At 39.7% G+C, this 21600-nt stretch overlaps 1 protein-coding gene across 1 annotated transcript; it reads left to right on the forward strand.

Annotated features, from left to right (window-relative positions):
- Positions 1-5343: 5343 nt before the first annotated feature.
- Positions 5344-19616, forward strand: LOC123250405 (keratin, type II cytoskeletal 79-like). Its single transcript, XM_044679462.1, has 9 exons — positions 5344-5814; positions 10613-10830; positions 11288-11348; positions 11455-11550; positions 14614-14778; positions 15140-15265; positions 16042-16262; positions 18774-18808; positions 19411-19616. The coding sequence occupies exons 1-9, from the start codon at positions 5344-5346 to the stop codon at positions 19614-19616; spliced, it is 1599 nt and encodes a 532-aa protein (XP_044535397.1).
- The last annotated feature ends 1984 nt before the right edge of the window (positions 19617-21600 follow it).

The raw sequence follows: 21600 nt of genomic DNA on the forward strand, positions 1-21600 counted from the left end.
ATTTTGTATGTCTTTTTCCTTATTATCTCTTTGGGGTATAAACCCAGCAGTGGTATGGCTGGATCAAAGGGAAGATAGTCTTTTAATGCCCTTTGGGCATTTACTGACTCTTCTTAATCATTCAATTTCTTTTTATTCTCTTATTGCTATTGTTTCTAGTACAATATAGAATAGTAGCGGTGAAAATGGGCATGCTTGCTTCATCCCTAATCTTTTTGGGAAGGCTTTTAGCTTATCTCCATTAAGTATAATGCTTGCTGATGGTTTTAGAAAGATACTACTTATTAGTTTTAAATTTAAAAATTTTAATTTTTCTCAATTACATGTTAAAACAATTTTAACAGTTATCTTTAAAATTTTTGAATTCCAAATTCTCTCCTTGACTTCCTTCCTTCCCCCACTAAGTTGGCAAACAACTTGAAGCATATTTCCATATTTCTCATGTTGTGGAAGAAAGAAGACCAAAAAATAAACAAAAATAAAAATAAAGTTCTAACATATGCTTCAGACTCCATCAGTTCTTTTTCTGAAGGTGGATAACATTTTCATTATAAGTCCTTCAGAATTGTCTTGGATTGTTGTATTACAGAGAATAGCTAAGTCACTCACAGTTGATCAATGTGTAGTATTGCATTAATTTGTAAAACATTTTCCTGGTTCTTCTCATTTCACTTTGCACCAGTTCACTTAAGTTTTTTCAGGTTTTTTTTTAGAGCATCTTGTTCATCATTTCTTATAGCACAATAGTATTCCATCAGAATCATATCCCACAACTTGTTCAGACATTCCCCATTTGATGGGTATTCCCCCAATTTCCAATTCTTTGCCACCATAAAAAGGGCTCTTATAAAGATTTTTGTAGATAGAACCCCTTTAACTTGTTGTTTTTTTTTTATCTTTTTTGGAGTATAGATCTGGTAATAGTATTGCTGGTTCAAAGGGTTTTCATAATTTTATAGCTTTTGGGGCTGTAGTTCTAAAATACTTTCCAGAATGGCTGGAAACAACTCCACCAAGAATGCTGACTCAGTTTTCCCTCATCCTCTCCAACATTTGTCATTTTCCTTTTCTGTTAGATTAGCCAATCTAATATGTATGGGGTGTTACTTCAGAGTTTGTTTTAATTTGAATTCTCTAATCATTAGTGTTTTAAAGCATTTTTCATATAATTGATGATATCTTTGATTACTTAGTCTGAAATCTGCTTGTTTATACCCTTTGATTATTTATCAGTTAGGGAATGAGAGTAATGTTCGAGCACTCCTCACCAACTACACCATCTTTCCTTTCAGTGTAAAAGCTCATTAATGCCCCCTTTATGTCAGAAAATTTACCCTAATCCACCTCTCCCTCCCTCACTTTCTCAGTTCATTCCTTCTTCTTCCCCTCCTTAATTTTATTTTTTTAGATATTATCCTATCATATGTATTGCCTTCTAACTGCCCTAATAATGGTTAAATTCTTGGGAGTTACAAGTATACCAATATAAACAGTTTAACCTTATTGAAATCCTTACAATCTCTGTTTACTTTTTAATGTTTCTCTTAGAGTATGGTATTTGAAAGTAAGAGGTTCTATTTAGCTTCCCCCCCTCCCATTTCCTGCCTCTACTCCTTCATCTTGAATTATCTTATTTTCACTAATATTCAAGTCAGTTAGTAACCATGATACTTTTCTGAGATTTTATTACTTTGAGGAACACCCAGTGAGGAAACTCTACTAATGTAGTTTGAAGCTGTAGACTTAGAGAATTGCCGGGATCACTAGAGAGATTAATAACTTCCCCTGAGTTACATAGCCAGAGTCTTGGTGTTAATGAAAGTAACATTGTTTAAAGTAATGATTATTGACATTCTTATTTTCTTAGATTTATGTAAAGATTTTATTTTTTTCTTTCTCTTCCTTTCTCCTTCCTCTTTTCTCTTCCCCTCAACTCCTTGATTCTTTTAGGTGGTCCATTAGGACACAACTCTTTTCATAATAATACTAAAATATTTTAATATATGATTTGACTGCTAGATGACTAAACCTGAAGTCAGCAAGAATTTGAACCTGGCTTTCCTGAGTTCAAAACAGCCCACTTAAGAGCTGTGATTCTGAACAAGTCTTTAAGTCCTGTTTGCCTCAGTTTTCTCATCTGTAAAATGAGGTGGAGAAGTAAATGACAAAACATTCCCATATCCTTACTAAGAAAACCACAAAATGGCATTATGAAGAGCCAGACACTACTGAAACAATTACACAAGATTGAAGGATTGAATTTTTTTGACTCAGTTAAATTCAACAAAATCTTTTTAAACACTTAGAATTTGCAAAGGACTATGTTAAGCACTGAGGAGAGAACATTCCTTGACTTTGAGGAGATGACATTCCTGAATGAGAGGAAAGGATGCGTTATGTAAATGCTAACTGTCATCATTATTATTACCCTCCAGTGTGCTGCTGGGATTTACTTTTTCCTTATTAAAATAGTTGTTTGTTGGGAAAAGTGGGCCGATGAGGGGTCAGTCACTAGGTTTATCCCAGAGCAATAATAGCACACGTGAGGAGTGATGAGAAGGGTCAGGGCACAGAGCTTTGGGATCTCAGTCTCTTCCTGGAATATGGCTTGGCCTGTTATGGTATACTCAGATGGAAGGCCTTGACTTCATAGGTCTGGGTGGAGACTCTCTGGCTGTAGCTTGCTGACTCTCCCCAAGGAGTATATTTTCCCTGAGTGGCTTGGCTGTGAGCAGTGGCCTGCCTAATATATTCCTCCTGGGTAGCCTGGACATTTTCCTTCTTCCCACCCTGGGACTTATGGGGAGATGCCTGCAGGGCTTGGCCTTTAGTAAAAGTCAGGGCCTATGGCTAGTGCAAGGAGCTGATGGCCTTGAGGTTGATGGAGGCATCTTTCTCACTCTGCCTCCCAGGCAGGAAGATGGTAACAGTGAGGCACAGTCTGGAGAAGGACAGTTGCAGCTACCATTGTGATCTTGTCATGTGAATACTTCTGGGTACAGGCCTGGCCAGGGATTACTTGCTAGACAAGGTCCCTTCCTCTAGTGAGAGAAATCCCTTCCTCTAAACAGAATCTTAGTGACTTTCTTGGCTGTCTGGTCCAATCTATCTTTTAACCTTCTGCAATGTCTCAGTAAAATGGTCTTTATTTGAAGACTTCTTGAAGTGTGGAACTCATTATCTCTAAAGGTAGCCATTTAACTGTGGGGGGGAGGAGTTGGAGAAGGAAGGGGAGGAGTTGGAGAAGGAAGGTTAGTAACAGTGATATTCATCCATCCATCCATCCATCCATCCATCCATCCATCCATCCATCTATCTATCAATCTACCTATCTATGTTGAAATATTTTAACAAATGTACAGAACAGAAGAAAGTATTGATAATCAAAATAATTTTGAAAATAACATGAGATTTATTATATGCTTTTATAATTTAAGGATATTTTATTTTCCCAATTATCCATGATAATTATCAACCTATGTTTTCTAAAATGATAAGATCCAAATTATCTACTTTCTTCTCTTTCAGAGAAAGTAAGCAAATTGATCTGGGTTATACATATATTATCAAGCAAAACATATATCCATATTGATGATTGTTGTAAGATAATACTCATATAAAATCCAAACTCCAAAATAAAACCATAAATATGAAAGATAATATGCTTTAATCTTCATTCTGACTCCAACAGTTCTTTCTCTGGAGATGTATAGTATTCTTTGTACTGATCATTCAGAATTGTCCTGAATCATTGTGTTGTTCAGAGAAGCTGCCTTTCATAGTTGCTTATAACATAATATTGCTGTTACTGTGTACAATGTTTTCCCAGTTCTGCCTATTTCACTTTGTTCATGTAGCTCTTTCCAGCTTTTTCTGAAATCATTCTGCTTATGATTTTACATATATGCAAATTGTATAAAATGGAGACTGACATTTTCATATTCAACCCTCTTTGTGTTCTGTGGTATATGTGAAAAAAGTCAGCTTTTTTTTTGTAGCAAGTTAGGAATTTAAAAAGTTTAAAAAAGAATCTATTATTCTATCAGGCTGAAACTCGCCCTGTTTCAATGAGAAAATACTGAAAGCAATCAAAAAGAAACAATTCAAATATTGTGTAGGCACTCAGGATGACAGGAAATTTTAACTTCTACAATAAAATATGAGAAGGTTTGGAATATGATATTCTGGAAGCAAAAAGTGAAGATTACAATAAAAATCACCTACTCAGAAAACCAAGTATAATCATTCAACAGAAAAACAGATTTTAACAAAATAGAGGACTTTTAGGCATTTCTGATGAAAAGGTCAAAGTGGAACAGAAAATTTGATTCTCAAATAAAAGATTCAGGAGAAGCATAAAAAAGTAAATGGGAAAGAGAAAGCACAAGGTAATCAACAAAATTAATCTGTTATAACTCCACAGGGGAAAATTTGTACTTTCATGTATTTGTATTTGTATATTTGTAACTCTTAAGAAATTGATCATTATTAGTGATATCCGTTGCACCTCTGGCCCAATTAATTTAGTCCAATTCAATTCCATAAACATTTAGGGCTCTCTTGGGCCAAAAAGAACAAATGTAATCCTTCCACTGCAAGATAATCAATCATTTAACCCACAAGCATTTCTTTAGGACCTGCCATAATCCTAGGCACCATGCTAGGTACTGGGGATACAAAGACAAAGATGAAATGGTTTCTCTTCTCAAGGAGCTTCCATGCAAATACATGAAGATGCCAGTCATGGTCTTCATACAGTTTGATTCTGACTGGATAGAAGAGAGATGTTGTGGGCTGGGAATGAAGCAGGCTTGGATATCCAATCTTTTTTAGTTCCATTACCCAACTTAACTTACCACCTGCACTGCCCAAGGGCCCTAGGACTCCTTATCCAATGAGATTGATCAATAAACCCCATAGAATAGAAAGGACTTCACTGACAACAGTTTGGATTAGGGCATAGGATTCTAAATCTGTCAGGAGGGAGTTGGGGAGTAGAGGGATATAATAGTGGGATCCTGGAATCATCATATTTCAAGTTAGGGGAACATCTGAAGTGGGGGAGAGAAGGTGGCCTTCCCTTTCCTGTCATGGATTTATCCTGGTTCCTTTTCAGAAGAGGAGATAAAACTGAGGAAGGGGTGTGTGGGTGTGTGTGGGAGGATCCTCAGACCCACAGCTGTCCCTCCCTTGCTCCTTCTTGAGCAATGGGACAAGGGTATTTATGGGAACTCACAAGCTACCTCTCTTGGGAGCAGATAAAAGGACCATCTCCTTGCACTCCTGGGATATTCAGTGCCCTATCAGCCTGACTGATTCTACTCATCTTTCTCCTCAATATTCATGAGGGCCTCCATGTCTCGCCAGGCTTACAGCACCAAAGGGGGCTTCAGCTCCTCCTCAGCCTCTGGTAGTACTCAGATGCACACCAGCTTCAGCTCCATGACAATGTCCAGAGGTGGGAGCAGGTTTGGGGGTGCTACTTATTGCAGCCCAAGGGGTGGCTTTGGCAGCTATAGTCACCATAATTTGGGTGCTAATAAAAGAATCGCTGTCAGTATGACTCAGGGGACATCTCATGGGAGGCCCTTTGGGTGCTTAGGTGTTGGGGCTGGAAACTTTCTAGGCTTGCACACCAGTAGGCCAAACTTTGGGGCCTCCTGCCCCCCTGGAGGCATCCAAGAGGTAACTGTCAACCAAAGCCTGTTGACCCCCCTCAATGTGGAGATTGACCCTGAGATCCAGAAGGTGAGGACTCAGGAGCGGGAGCAGATCAAGATCCTCAATAATAAGTTTGCCTGCTTCATCGATAAGGTAAGCTTTGGAGAGGGTGGTGAAGGAGAGAAGGGGACAGAGAAACATGTAGGGAATTTTGCCTAAGCCTTTTAGGAAACATACCTGAGACATGGAATAGAATTTGCCTCTACCTTAGTCCAGACCCACCTGGGTGGAGGTCTCTCTCTTATCCTGATTCCACTTTTACTGTTACTCCTTGTGTGAAGCTGTGGAAAGAATAATGGACTTGGATTCAGGAGACGTAGATTCAAGTTTATGATTTTTTTTCTAGGTGTATGATTGTGGGTGAATCACTTTATTTCTCAGTTTTCTCATCCATAAAATGGGAATGATGAGACTATTTCCACTATTTTCCCCAAATGATTGTTGTGAGGAAATGCTGTAGGTGCTATGGAGATGGCCATAGAGCAACTCTTAAATGTCTTCAATTATTTGGAGAGTTGACATTTGGGAAGGGGCATTATTTGAACTTGTCTGTGGTAGAACTGGGAACAATGGGTGATAGTTGGAGGGAAGCAGGTTTTAGCTTGGAAAATCTTCCTAACAATTTGAGCTGTCCAAAAGCTGAATGGTTGTCACAGGAGGCAGTGAGTTTTCTGTCACTGAAAGTCTTCAAGCCAAGGATGAATGATCATGTGCTGGGAGTGGTGTTGAGGAGATTCCTGGACAGGTCCAGATTGGACTAGATGACTTCTGAGGTCCTTTATGCCACTGAGAATCAGTGAAATTTTATTTTGCAAGGCAATGTTCCTATGCATTATAGGTATCATATTTCTTGCTTTCTGAAAGAGTGCAAAAGGGACTGGAGAGAATTCTGAATTGAAAGTTTTAAAAAACAGACAACCAACAATGCTCCAAGGACATATTAATTAATTAATTAAGACTCAGTGTCAGACCACATCATTTTGGGTCTGTAAATCTATCAGTTAGCCAGTCAACTAATATTTAAGGGCTCAAGGGATCTTAGAAAGACAGAACCATGGTGTTTGCTTTCCAGCACACTCTAACGGGGGAGACAACATGCAAACCCTTATGTACACCAGAGGAGAGGAAGGCACTAGGGCAAGGGGGCTGAGTGGGTTGAATCCTGAAAGAAGCTAGGGAAGCTTGGGGCAAGGGTGAGAGTGTGAAGCACTCCTGGCAGGGGAGAGGGCTACTTCCTTTTTTTGCCTGCTCTTGACAGAACCCTGGAAATAGCAACTGGGCAAAATAATGTAAGGAAATGGAAATTAGTGGGTGGGACTGATAGGGAGGGAAATTTGAAGGTAGAGCCTGACTTGGAACCAGAAGAGAGGGTGGACATTGCAGTGGGAGGTATTGTCCAATTAAAGAATCACTTCGGATTTGGAGTATGGTGATAGGGAGACCTAGGAAGGAGATGACATTTCCCAAGTTTGGGACATTTTGAGTAGTACAAAGCAGAGGAATTGATGGAATAACTTCTTTCCTGAGTCAGGAATTATGTCATGAGGATTTGCTTTTGGCAATGCAGTGTTATTGTATTGTTATTTTCATAACAGATATGTTTTGTTTAAACTTATTGTAATACAATGAATTTTCTTGATAATTGATTATATTATATTAATCTACATAAAGATATGCATTTATGGCTCTTTTAATGTGCACAAAATGCTTGCCTCACAAAAACTGTATGCAGCAGTTGGGGAAAGCTTTTACAGATGAGGAATGTGAAGTTCAAAGACATAGCATGACTTGCAAGGCTACCTACCTACCTACCTATCCACCCACCCACCTGCTTATCTATCTATCTATCTATCTATCTATCTATCTATCTATCTATCTATCTATCTATCTAGTTGTAGAACCAGAGTTTGAGCCTAGATCTCTCAAATCCAAGTCCACTACTTTGTCTACTTTCATTATTTTGATTATTATGCTGATTACACACTACTCTACTTCTAAAAGTAAATTCCAAAGAATTTAATCCTTAATGTGAACTTTGAGGTCAACCTTTATGCTATGAAAATGAGGAAATCAAGGTCCTAAGAGGTCATGTGATTGATCCATTGCTATTGTAACTGGAAGGGCTGGTTTCTCAATACAACTCAAAAGAGTTCAATCTTAGTAGCCCTATCAATTTCTTTTTTTTCTTTTTTTCCCTTTTTTGATTAGTGATTTCTTTTTTCTTTTCTTTTCTTTTTTTTTTAAAAGCACTGTGTATTGGCTCCAAGGCAGAAGAGTGGTAAGGGTAGGCAATGGGGGTCAAGTGACTTGGCCAGGGTCATACAGCTGGGAAGTGTATGAGGCCAGATTTGAACCTAGGACCTCCTGTCTCTAGTCCTGGCTTTCAATTCACTGAGCTATCCAGCTGCCCCCTCAATTTCTGATTTTGCAGCTGGAAAAACTCTGATCTCTAGGCACTTTAGATTCTAAGGTCGAGAGAATTTAGGAAGCCTGGGACTTGGTTCCATTGTTTTGCCTTTTAGAAGGGTTTCTGAGGGACAGTGAGAACAATCATGAAAGAAACAATAGGAAGACCAGAATAAAATCTTGAGGTTGACTCCATTCCAACTTCTCTCATTTCTTTTCCTTTTCCTGTTCCATTTGGCTTTTTGTAAACACTGAGAAAGGGGAGAGAACAGAATTACTCAGTGTTCCTATTCACTAATCAAGCACTAGTCACCAACCTGCCTCTTGGAAGGTATTTTATTTGTTCCCTGGGAGGACCTCCTACTTGTCTACTGTTATTTGTCTTAACCTTCAGGAAAGAAGATGATGTGAGATGATATCTTTTCATTTTTACTTTGGCTCTTCTGTGTTTGACAAATATCATGAACATTAGGTTTTCCATATATTCAAGGAACAGAAAAAGAGGATTTTATGGGAAGCCATCAATCTCTATTACATTCAGCTTGTATTTTTCTTTTAACCCTTGTACTTTGGTGTATTGTCTCATAGGTGGAAGATTGGTAAGGGTGGGCAATGGGGGTCAAGTGACTTGCCCAGGGTCACACAGCTGGGAAGTGGCTGAGGCCGGGTTTGAACCTAGGACCTCCTGTCTCTAGGCCTGGCTCTCAATCCACTGAGCTACCCAGCTGCCCCCTCAGCTTGTATTTTTAAAAGAAATTAATGAATTGTACATAGTATCAAAGCTACTTACTTTGCTGTATCTTCTTCTGAACATTCTTCAGTTCTCTTCCATACTTTAAACAATTTCTTTTTTCCTTTAAATTTTTTTACTTCCCTATCACTAGCACCCCTCTTTCTCCAAAATTGCTCTCCTCTCCCTTCCTTGTAACAAATACGAGAAGAAAAGTAAAACAAATCCACACAATGGCTGTGCCTGAAAATGACTCTATAAGTCTGCCTTCCAAGTCTTGGCATCCCCCCTCCTCTGCCCCCCTTGTTACATCCCTGATGAATGCTGGGGAACATGCTTCATCTGAGATGATGTTGAGGGTACCTTAAACATCTTTACTTCCACTTGGAAGATAGTGTAACATACTGGAAACAGGTCTGGGCTTGGAATCAGGAAATATGGGTCTGAATCCCAGACACTTAGGCAAGGTGCTTCACCATTGTGCTTGAGTGTCCACAACTATAAATTGGGGATAATACTATTCCCTACTACCTTCTGGGGTTGCCATTAGGAAAGAGCTTTATAATTCTGAAGACCAGCTATGATTATTCATGTGGTGCTTTGTTTTTTTTAATATATGTTATCTTATTTGATCCTGGGAGTGAATTGAAGATAGGGCAGGGGCTATTATTCCCATTTTACTGATGAGGGCACTAAGTCTCAGAGAGGCCAAGTGATTAGCTAGTTAGTGAATTCAAATTTCCTGACAGAACGTTTTGTGTGTGTTTCCATCTGTAACATGATACCTATGAGGATACAGAATGTGGTTCCCTGGGAATTTTGGTCATTCTTCTGGTCAACTGGCATCTCTCTCTCTCTGCTCCTTTTCTATTGCTATGGGTGATTTTATGATTCTGTGGGGGTGAAAGGCCCAGGGAACAGGAGGAAGGTGAAATCATGAGGCAAATCTTCCCCAACCTTCCTCATCCCTTAATGACTTGATTCTGGTGACATTGCTCTAGTGAGAGCTCATAAAAGAAACTCTAGCTATTTACATTCTCTTTGGGCAGAATTGGGCACCATTTGAATGACTCCCAAAGAGCAGAAGTGCCCAGCTCTCAGTTGGCAATTTTTTGCATAAGAATTTCCAGAAAAGTCCCTTTGGGATTCCCATCAGAGAAAATTCCTACTCTGTTCCCATTTCAAGAGTGAAGACTGCTCCTGTTGAATCATGGTAGTGGAGAGTATTTGACGTGGGTGGTTCTGAGTCCTATTTTAGTCCCTTTTTGGTTGTGTGATCTTGGGCAAGTCATTTAATGTTCATGAGCCTCAGTTTCCTTCTATGTAAATTGTTGAGAACAATCCTCATACTACCTGCCTCAGATGAGTGTTGAGAAGAAAGCACTACTTAATGAATTTCAAGTGCTGTGTAAATGGGAATTCCTCTTTTTGCTGATAACCTAGGTGGTAGAAAGATCACTAGAATAAAGCTGGGACAGGGGAATGGTGGGAAATTTGGGCCCCTTCCTACTGCCAGGCATGGATGTCTCAAGCCTTTTCTTTACTCTCCTGTAACATGGCACAAATGGAAAGAACTTTGGAGTTGGAACCAGAGAAACTGAATTTGAATCTTGATTTTTTCCTAGCTGAGAGTCCCTGGATAAGTCACTCCAATTCCTTTGCTTTTGTTTCCTCCTCCATAAAAAGGAAGGGTTGGGCTATACCTGAACTCTAATGTGTCCTCCACATCTCATTACTATGACTCTACAATTCCAGGTACGGTTTCTGGAGCAGCAGAACAAAGTGTTGGAGACCAAATGGGCCCTGCTTCAGAAGCAAAGCCAGAACAATATGACTGCCAAGGACCTGGGGCCATTCTTTAAGCAATACATAGGTAACCTGCAGAGGCATCTGGATGGCCTCAAGAATGAGGGGAAGAAGCTGGACCATGAGCTGAGTGATGCACAGGACAAGATGGAAAAATTAAAGATCAGGTGAGGGAGAGGAAAATGGTGGTGGGGCCAATGGGGAGTTGGCAAGGCAGGGTAGTGGTAGAGCAGGGGAGAATTCATGTTCAGAGAGCTAGGTGAGGGATAAGATGTCTCTGGGTCAGAATACCCACAGTCTTTTCATCCTGGAAAAGCAGAAGTAACTCCTTCCCCCTCCTCTTGGCTCTCAGACACCAGACCTATTGACTTCTGAATAATAAATGTATTTATCTATTTCTCCTCTTCTGTCTTCCTCTACTCACAGTTTTAAAAATATTTTGTTTCTTCACAGGGGGACACCTTTCTACAAATCTAGAATGTCTTTCTCCCTCTATTGCCTTTCTTTTATGCTTTTGGTCCTTAGCCAGACATTAAGCTCTTATTGAGATTAATTAATACCAATAATCCTCAAAGGGAATGGGAGACAGGATTAAGTCTGACTTAAAGTTGCTCTATGTCACAGCTATGAGAAAGAAATCAACAAACGAACAGCAGCAGAGAACGAATTTATCACCCTCAAGAAGGTAAGCTGGGTGGCTGGGATGTTTTTTGAGTACTAGGGAATGTCTTCTAATGGGATTCTAAAGGCTTCCAGAAATGTCTCTGAATGATATTCTCTTCTGCCATTAGGATGCTGATGCTTTGCACATGCTCCATGCAGATCTTCAGGGCGTCTGTGACTCTCTGTTGGAGGAATACACCTTCCTTAAGATTCTCTATGAGATGGTGAGGAAACCAGTTAGGGAATATGACAGCTTGTATCTGTCTGTGTGCAGCATCAAGAAGCTTCTATATCACACTTTCAATTTGAGCCATCCATTAGGGTATTTTCAGGAAGAGAATGATCCTCGACTATCCTCTGCCCCTCTCTACCCATCTTTTCCATGTTGTAATAGCTTGAATGGAGAATAAGGGTGGCAGAAAGAGAAGGGACTAATATATCCTGGATGAGAGGGAAATGGGAATCATGTGCAAAAAATAGGTTTGCCTAGATGGAATTAGAAAATTTACTTCAGAATCAGAGAAGAGAGTCTGAAGCCCAGAATGAAGAACTGAGATTTGACTTGAGACATGAACCCAGTCATAGAATCATGGAGTCTAAAGAGTTGGATCTTAGAGATTATGGAATTTATATACACACAATCTTTTCTCAGCTAAATGCAGGAATCTCTCCAGTTGGTCATCTAAACTTCGCTTCCACATTTCAAGTCATGCAGAACTGGGAAAGACCTTAGATAAGATCCCAGATTTTAGAGCTATAAGGACATCTAGTCTATCCACCTCACTTTAAAGATGAGGAATCTGAGGCCCAGAGATATGAAATAACTTGCTCAAGGCAAGAAAGGTTCAGAAGTGGAACTCATTTCCAGGTTCTCCGATTGCCAAGGCATCATAGTGTTGTTCATACACATATTTCAGCTAAACTCTAGGCTCCTTAAAGGTATTTCTTAAACTCCATGAAATATTTTTAAAAATTTTATTTTAAAATAGTTTTCTATGTTTACATGATTCATTTTCTTTCCCTCCCTCTTCCCTTCCCCCTCCCAGAGCCAACTAGCAATTCCACTGGGTTGTATAAATGTTATCACTTGATACCTATTTTTGTATTATTCATTTTTGCTATAGAGTGATCTTTTAAAGCCTAAACCCCAAATCACATACCCATATATACATGTGATAAGTGATGTTTTGCTTTTGCATTTCTATTTCCATAGTTCTTTCTCTTAATGTGGTTACCATTCTTTCCCATAAGTCCTTTAGGAGTGTCCTGGCTTGTTGCATTGCAAAGCCCATTACATTGAATTGTTCCACAATGTTTTACTTTCTGTTTACAGTGTTCTTCTCATTCTGTTCATTTCACTCTGTATCAGTTCATTGAGGTTCTTCTAGTTCCATAAAATATTTCTTAACTTTCTTCATATTTAGATAAATTACATCCCAAATGTTGAAAGTGTCAAAGGATTTAGATTATTTGAGAATGACTAATTATGTGATCATATAACTTATTAGTGACTTACAGGGATTATGAAGAAAAGAAGAGAGAAAGAACTAGAGGTAAGCAAAGTCAGAAAAGCATGAGGCATTATTCTAAGAATTCAGTAGATGAAGAGCTATCCTTGGAGAGTACTGATCAGTGCTGTTTCATGGTCCATTGCTAGCCCACTGTGGTTGCTACATTCTTCTTTATAGTGAGCTGAAACTTGATTCCCTAAAATTTTCATCTCTTGGTCCTAATTTTGCTCTCTGAAACTATATGTACTAAACCTGCTTGTTCTTCTAGATGACTTTTCAAGTATTTGTAGGGAACTTGAGGGTTATTCATAAATCTTTTCTTTTTTAGGATAAACTGAAGAGTGAACCCTGAACCCTGAACCTTTTCTCCTATGACATGGCTTCCATTCCTCTTATTATCCTCATCCTTGCTCCCCTGGTGGATACACAGAAATTTGTCAATTTCTCTCATCATGACACTGACTAGTGGGCAGCATAGGGCAGCCATTCACTCTTTTGGCCTGGGTGATTTCTTTCATTTCTTTCATAGGACTGCAATAGCTCTCTTTCCTTCCTTCTCTCTACTTCTTTTCCTCTTGCTTGCACTCTTTCTGTCTCTCTCCTCCCCCTCTTGTGTTTCCTTCTCTTCTTCCTCTTTCTCTTTCTCTATCCTTCTTTGTTTCTCCCTGTCTTTCTCCTTCTCTCTCACCCAATCCTGTGCCTCTTTCTTCAACCACAACATTGGTTCATCTTGAAGTCATGGTCAACTCATAGGTATTTTTCACATGAAATGCATTCTAAAATGAAGGACTTCATATTTATCTCTTTTGAATTTTATCTTATTGGCCTTGACCATTGTACTTGCTCTATGAAGATTTCATCTCTCCCTAACCTCTCCTCATTTTGTTCTATTTAGTTTGGCAGATCTGCCCATGTCCTTCCCTTCTTTATGCCAACCACTCACTTCAGAAGCATGCCATCTCTCTTTTCATCCAAGTCTGTTAAAAGCATGAAAAAGAATGAGGTTCAAACCATAACCATTTAACATTCCATTATAGACTTTCCTCTAGGTTGGCATTGATTAGTCCTCTCCAAGGATAGCTTTTCATTGCCTAGTTCTTAGAATATAGCCCATGCTTTTCTGACTTTTCTCACCTTTAGTCTTTTCTTCTTTTCTTCATAATCCCATATAACTAATATAAATAGTTATATGATCACATAATTACTCATTCTCAAAGAATTTTAGTCTTTTAGCACTTTCAATATTTGTGATGTAATTTATCTAGATATAAGGAAGGTTAAGAAATATTTCATGCTTTCAAGGAGTTTAGAGTACTTGAGGAGACAAAACACATGTAACAGGTAATGAATACTGTAGGATGCGATAACAGAGGAGAGTATAGGTTGTGAGGTGAAAGGAATTTTCCACTCCAACATATTTATTTTATAGATGAAGAAAAGGAATTCCTATGAAGTTAACTGACTTACCTTAGGTTTTAGTTAGTAAGTAGAAGAGTTAAGATTTGAATCAAGGTCCTTTGACCTTAGGCATTAGTTTTAGAACAAGAAGACCATGGCGCTGCCAATTACTAGTTTTCTGATATTGGGCAAATCATGTCACCTCTCCAGGACTCAGTTTCCTCATGTGTAAAATGAAGGCCTTCCCACTTCTAGAACCTATGAAAATAGAAGAACACAGGTCTCCTGCTGCCCATTTTGACATTAGTTCATGAGGGCATGAAGGTGGGGAGGTTGGAGGGATCCAGACAGAATCTATAGCTTCTTTTGTCCTTTTAGGAGTTGTGCCAGGTCCAGACTCATGTTTCTGATACCAAAGTTGTCCTGTCCATGGATAACAACCGATGCCTGGACTTGGACAGCATCATTGCTGAGGTCAAAACTCAGTATGAGGAGATTGCCAAGAGGAGTCGAGCAGAGGCAGAGTCATGGTACCAGACCAAGGTGAGTGAGTGAAGTTGTTGGCTCAGGAGAATGAGGAAGACTAAGCCAGATCTCCAATCCTAAGGGTTAGGTTGGAAATAAGAGCTCCATGCAGAGTGGTTGGATGCTTATGAATTTCTTGAAGGTAGGGAATATGGTATTTCCCATATATATTTGGCCCATAGATTTCCTGACTTGACTAATTAAAACGATCAAACAGAGGCTAGTTCCCAAGAGGGTATCAAAAAAAGAGATTTCTCAAGGGAGGATTACAACATAGAGAAGGTGGATCCTTTTGTCCAGTTGGGTTTCTTCTGGGTATGTGGGCTGGGTCTATTGTCCATATAACTTAAATCTCTTTGACTGCTATTTTGACCTCTAGTATGAGGAGCTCAAGATGACAGCTGGGAAGCATGAGGAGCATCTTCGGAAAACAAAGAAAGAGATTGCAGAGCTTACCCATACTGTGCGGAGACTGAAGGGGGAGTCTGATTCAGTAAAGAAGCAGGTGGGAATAATTGAGGTCAGGATATTGGGAGATGAGTGGTCTCAGGGTCATGTTCAGAGGGACTGGGAGCATCTTCGTGAGAAAAATCATGGCCCGAGACCTGCTATTTTACTGTCAGATTGGAAATGTGCTAAATATACTATAAAATATATTTTAAAAAAGAAAAAAAATTTCCATGGTTACATGATTCTTGTTGTCCCCCTCTCTTCTTCCCTCCCCACCTCCCAGAGCTGACAATCAATTCCACTGGGTTGTATATCTATTATCACTCAAAACTTATTTCCATATTATTCACTAAATATACTTTAAAAAACCCAATCCTTACCTTCTGTTTTAGAAGAGTGGTGAGGACAAGGCAATTGAGGTTAAGTGACTTGCCCAGAGTAACACAGCTAGGAAGTATCTTAGAGCTCTTTTGAACTCAGGACCTCCCCACTTCCCACAGTAGTGCTACCTAGCTGTCCTGATAAATATACTTGTAAAATATCCTTGGTCTATAATATAGTTGTTTAATTTGGAGAAGAGCACACTGAGTGGTGTTCTTGCCCTTATATACCTCAGATTCATTAACCTTTCTGAGCCCCCTCTTTGTAAGCCAAGAATTATAATACTCACACTATCAACCTCATAGCATTGCTATGTCTCCTTTTCACAGGAAAAATGTTTCATTTCCTCCTCTTCCTTGGTTGGGTTGGGTGGGGATCCACCAAGTCTGAAGGTGAGAATATGGAGGGGATGATATTGGAATGTGTTCTTCATATCTTTGCCCCATCCAGTGCCAGCAGCTGCAGACAGCCATTGTGAATACAGAGCATCGTGGGGAGTTGGCCATCAAGGATGCCAAGAAGAAGTTGGGAGACCTAGAAACAGCCCTGCACCATACCAAGGAAGAGCTGGCCAAGCTGCTGCGGGATTACCAGGAGCTGATGAATGTCAAACTGGCCTTGGATATGGAGATTGCGACCTACAAGAAGCTGTTGGAGTGTGAGGAGAGCAGGTAACCAAGCTGGCCATGATGGGTGGAGGATGAAGGAAGTGAGAGCATAATTTAAATCTTATTCAATTGTTTTTGTAACTGAATTCAGATCTCGTGTGGGAAATGTGGAGCTAACTATTGTCTGCTATATACTATTTATTTATTTCACATTTATTTATCTTGTAGTTACTATAAAATGCCCATGAAACTAGTCTTACCTCTTCCCCACCCCAAAGGAAAAAAACCCCAAATCTGAAATCCAACTTTAACGTAAAGTTTTGTCAAGTTGTGACTTGCTGCCATGATGGGGTCTGGACTTCAAAGTTCTTAGTAAATCTTCTGAATCAGTGCAGCTGTCTAAATCTCAAGTGGGAGGAAGAAGGTGGTGAGCTTTCCATTTTCTTCCAAGTTGGATCTATTAAGAGCTACCTAGGGAACACTGAAACCCTGGGAAATGTGGACAGTGAGAAGGAAGTCAAGGAGAGCACCCAAGAAGACATACTCCCAATATTTCTGCATTAGTTACTGACTCATTTGACTAGTATTATGTACACATAATGGAATGTCTGGGATGAAGTATGATTTGGACTGGCAGTCTCATTTTATACTGTGCTAGGGACTGGGTTTTAAAAAAATAAGGAAAATTAAAGTAACTTTCTTTATCCTGATGGAACGAATGCTTTTAGAGTAGTTGATGTTTTATTCTTTGAACTTGTGTCTTCTCTTCCTAGCACTGTGCCTGGTATACAGTGTTGTTGTTGAGTTGGTTTTCAGTCCTTTCTAACTCTTCATGACTCTTTTTGGGGTTTTCTTGATAATGATACTGAAATTGCTTGCCATTTCCTTTTCCAGCCCATTTTACAGATGAGGCAAAAATTGTACACTGAGGCAAATAGTGTTAAATGACTTGTCCAGGATCATATAGCTAGTAAGTATCTCAGGCCATATTTGAACTCAAGGAATTGAGTCTTCCTGACTTCAGGCCAGAATTTTATCTGTTGTACCTAAATGGCATCTAAATAGTAGGTACTTAATAACTGTTGATTGATGATTGTAAGATCAACTGTCTCTGCAATCGAATTCCTCCTTCAGTGCCTTATTTTGAGATCCCTGGGTTCCCAAATGCTGAGATCTTGTTAATTTCTACCAATCTGGGGAGTTTGGGGTATGAGCCACGTGATAGAATGGATGTGTTGGTCATCAGAAAACCACCTGAACTAAATTTCAAAAGGCTTCACCCTCAGAAGATGGGTCATCAAGAAAAGTATTTAAGGCATTGAGAGGTTGTGATCTGCATTCACATTGGTAGTATATGTACCAAAGGATGACATCACAACTCCTTGAATTATCAAAGAATTCAGTAGGTATTCATTAATGTCAATTGTAGCTCTGCTGACATTTTCCTTTCTTCTGTTTATTTAATTCCTCAGCTGGGTTTGTTAGGTGATTGGGTGGCTCTAAATTATGACTGGTAGTATAATTCAGCTTGATGAAAGGACCCTTGGAAATCCACTTCCAACACTTAGAATGATCAGCCAGCAAAAGTATTTGCAACCAATATAATTTCATTCCTTAATTTCTGTGGAAAGTGGGACCTAGAGAGGTAATCATCCAGGCTGTCAATGAACGTTTGTTAAGTACCTACTATGCTCCAGGCACTGTGCTTAAAAGCAAGCAAGAAGGCAGCTTTGTCCTGATTGCTCTGTATTCACTTTGTCCTTATTCTTAGTTATAGATAAAAAACTGGTCCATACTTCAGAGGTCCAGCCCCCTTATTTCACAGAGGAAGGAAAGGGAAAGAACATCTGTATGGTTCCTACTATGTGAGGATTACTTTACTGATCCTCACAAGAAAGAAATACTATTTTCATCTTCATTTTCAAGGATCTGAGGTAGAGGTTAAATGGCTTGCCAGTGCCCAGATAGCTGAGGCCGGCTTTGAACTCAGGTCTTCGACTCCAGTGCCACATAACTGCCTCCTAGGGGAGGAAACTGAGGTCTAGTTAAGTGACTGGTGACTTGCTCAAGTTCCATAGGTAGAAAATGTTAGACGCAGGTTTTGAACCCAAGACCTTTCACTTCAGAACCATTTTTTCTATTGAATCACATTGAAAGATGAAGACTTTAATCCCAATCTTGGAGTTATTTACAGAAAAACTATGGAATAGAGAAACTAAATAGCTTCATAAATCCTCTGGAATTGGGTCTCCTACAAAATGACTTCATTATTTGACAAGAAGACTTGTTAATTCCCAAAACATCATATCTCCCAACAGTACACTTTTTTTTATTTACAAGAAGACAAAGGCACAATCCAAAGCCAAAGGAAAGTAAATCTTGGACTTTTTGAAATTTTTTTTATGATGTTAACTTATAGACAATCAATATGATTGATTCTCAATTGAATACCATTGCTCTTCCACTGGGCAGAGAGCCGCCAGAAAATGGGGGGAAGGAGAAGAATGTCCTCCTGGATCTTTGAACTGGAAGGTCTTTGACCTGCTGACCTTTCTCTAATTCTTTCTTCTACAGAATGTCCGGAGAGTGTCCAAGTGCTGTTAGCATTTGTAAGTATCCTCTATGACTACTTTTTCTGTCCTTAATTCCACTCCTGCCCTTCTTGGAGGGAGATAAACCAGTTCACCAGGCAGAATCACGATATGGATCTGGAGCTCCCACCTTTGCTTAGTTCTTTCCCCGACTATGGACTCTGCTCCCTTTTGCAGGACTTCCTCTTCACCTCTGCCCCTTCCCATTCTTTCCAGAAAACATTAGCACCTGTGACCCACACCCTCAGATTTCCCCCTCCTCATGTAGGGTCCCTTGCAGACCTGTGGAGTCTTCAGGGTTGGAGAGCATCACAGATTTCATTTAGTCCAAATCCTTTCAGAAGCGCCATTCCTGTCTAGAACATTTCATAGTATTCCACCAGCCTGTGCTTGAAGATCCATAGTGATGAGAAGTTCTCTACTTCCTGAAAAATACTATTTCATTTGTGGACAGCTCTCTTTGTTAAGAAACTCTGCATATTTTGTATTTAATTCATTCCTGGTTTCTTTTGAATTCTCCTGTTGATTTCTGAGATATCACCCTCCCCTTTTTAGCTAGTATGAGGTCTTTGGTAACTCCTGTGGTTCATGCATCTTAGCTTTTCTTCTTTTCTTTGCAGCTGTGACAGGCAGCTCTACGAGTGGGCATGTTGGCAGCTGCAGAGGTGTTAGCAGTGACAGCTCTGGGGATGGGGCCTCCTTGGGTGAAGGAGTGAAAGGGAGCTCCGCTTTGTCAAGCTATGTCAAAGCAGAGCCTATCCTTGGGGAAACCTCCATCCTGAAGAATACAAGTAACGCAATTACTATGTCTAGCCAGAGATATTAACTATCCTGTGACATGTCAAGCTGGTGCTGGTTACTCTGATTCCTCACAAGCTTTTCTTTCCCACCTCCCAGCCCACCCGGGACCTTTCTTCTTTCCCTCATACTCAGACCTGTACAGAGCTCATCCTATGTTTTCACACTGTGTTATTTGCACATAATTTGCATGTTATATTGGCTTTTCTAGAGTTTAAGCATAGCTCCTGAAAGTGGGAAGAGGCATCGAAGCCATCATTTAGAACAACTTTGCCTCAGTCGTCCCTCCTTGTGTCTGCTGTCAGCATACAAACTGGCGGAGCTCATGTCTGATGGTCGAGCTTTAGGAGTAAGGGAGGGAGGCGAGCCATCTTGCCCCATTCTCTTCCTACCCCAAACCAAACGGAATGTGAATGTCTCCCAGTCCCACCTTTCCTCTAATTGCTCTTTTTCTTGCTCCTTTATATTGCCTATGATGTATCTCAATAAAAGCAGCCATATCTCTCATTATCTCTCGAGTCTGTCTTATACATAGACCTGAGTTTGGGTCAAGCCAACAAACTCCCTGGTAACAGAGACATAGACGTGTCGAAATGACCAGGGCTTTGAGCATTGAAGATGGAGGAGGTTGAGTGTATGTGGAGTTTTCAATAGCTAGAAGAATTAAAATAGAAAGTGGTGGGCTGGTGTTTGCTTCTTTTCTTCTCTTCCCCTCCAGTTAGTAGCCTTTCACTATTTTGGAGGGACAGGAATCCTGCCAATCTGCCTCAACTATGGTTTTTGGTATTTGTCCTGTGTCCCAAGTTTGAGAAGCTAATTCCAAGGGTTAAAGAAGTGTTTATTATCTCTTACTCATCCAATAGTTAGCAGCAAATCCTCTCTAGTTAGATAGTTCTATTTGTAGGGGTATGTTGGAGTCAGCTCAAAGTGGCTCTCATGCCAATTGTTAAATTTTCAATGGGACATTTTCACTTTGGAAATAAGCAAAACACAACAAATCAGGATTGATTTATTGTTTTGCTGAATGTCTAGATTTTAAAAAATGATGAAGAAGATGTTTACAATGTAGATTAAACTCTTGTGGGTACTTTTTAAAAAAAGAGCATCTTGTTAAACATTTATTACCACACATCTGGCAAATGACGGCTATATCTCTATAAGGGTAAAAGTAACATGCATGTATGTTTTAGCAGCACTTTTTGAAAGTCATCTCCTTGAATCTCATCTTTCCTGGTTCTATGCCAGTTGTCAATAGGCTGATACCAGAGCCATGATCCCTGTGAGGGTCCCAGAATCTATGTTTGTTAGGAATGAAATTTGAGGCAGGATATGGTTTTTGATTTTTGGTAAACAAGGCCTCATCTGATGCAGCTTATTAGCAAGGTCCCAGTTTTTGATCATCACTGAGGGCTTGGAACTTTTGGCCAATGCACATTTACAAAACATGGCTGGTTGTTTTTTAAGTTAGCTTGCCCTTGCCCCACATTTGATACCCTCAATGGCTTCAGACAAAGTAGAGTGGAAAGATTATTGGCTTTGAAGTCAGAGGACCTGGATACAATTTCCACCTCCAATATTATTATCTGTGTGACTTGGGTCAAGCTTTTTAGCTTACTTGGGCCTCAGTTTCCTCATCTGCAAAGTGAAGGAGTTGTTTTAGATGACCTCCAAGAACTCTTCCAATTGAAGATCAAGGATCCTATGAGTCTATGTAAGTGGATGTTAGCTGAGGAGGAGGAGGAAGGAGAAGGCTAATATAATAAACAGTTTCTCATTACTAGCTTAAGCATGATGGAAATTGATCTTGGAAGGTGGTTGTCCTGTAGACCCTTTTCTTCTTTCTTTACTCTCTTTCACTTTTTTCAGCTTTCATGGGTTTAATTCAGACATTTTATTCAGATAACTCCCACGTCCATATAATCAACCCTGGTCCTATCAGATGTCTCAGACTCAACATCACAACAATTAACAAGAAAAGTCCTCATCCTTTTTCTCCTTTAATCACTCTTCTG

This window comes from Gracilinanus agilis, chromosome 5, assembly GCF_016433145.1.
Source record: "Gracilinanus agilis isolate LMUSP501 chromosome 5, AgileGrace, whole genome shotgun sequence".
Lineage (NCBI taxonomy): Eukaryota > Metazoa > Chordata > Mammalia > Didelphimorphia > Didelphidae > Gracilinanus > Gracilinanus agilis.

Excerpts from the sequence above, each read along its gene's own strand:
- LOC123250405 (XM_044679462.1), top strand. The coding sequence starts at position 5,344 with ATGAGGGCCTCCATGTCTCGCCAGGCTTACAGCACCAAAGGGGGCTTC. Across the intron at positions 11,349-11,454 it reads AATTTATCACCCTCAAGAAG|GATGCTGATGCTTTGCACAT; the intron begins GTAAGCTGGGTG and ends TTCTGCCATTAG. Across the intron at positions 16,263-18,773 it reads TTGGAGTGTGAGGAGAGCAG|AATGTCCGGAGAGTGTCCAA; the intron begins GTAACCAAGCTG and ends TTTCTTCTACAG.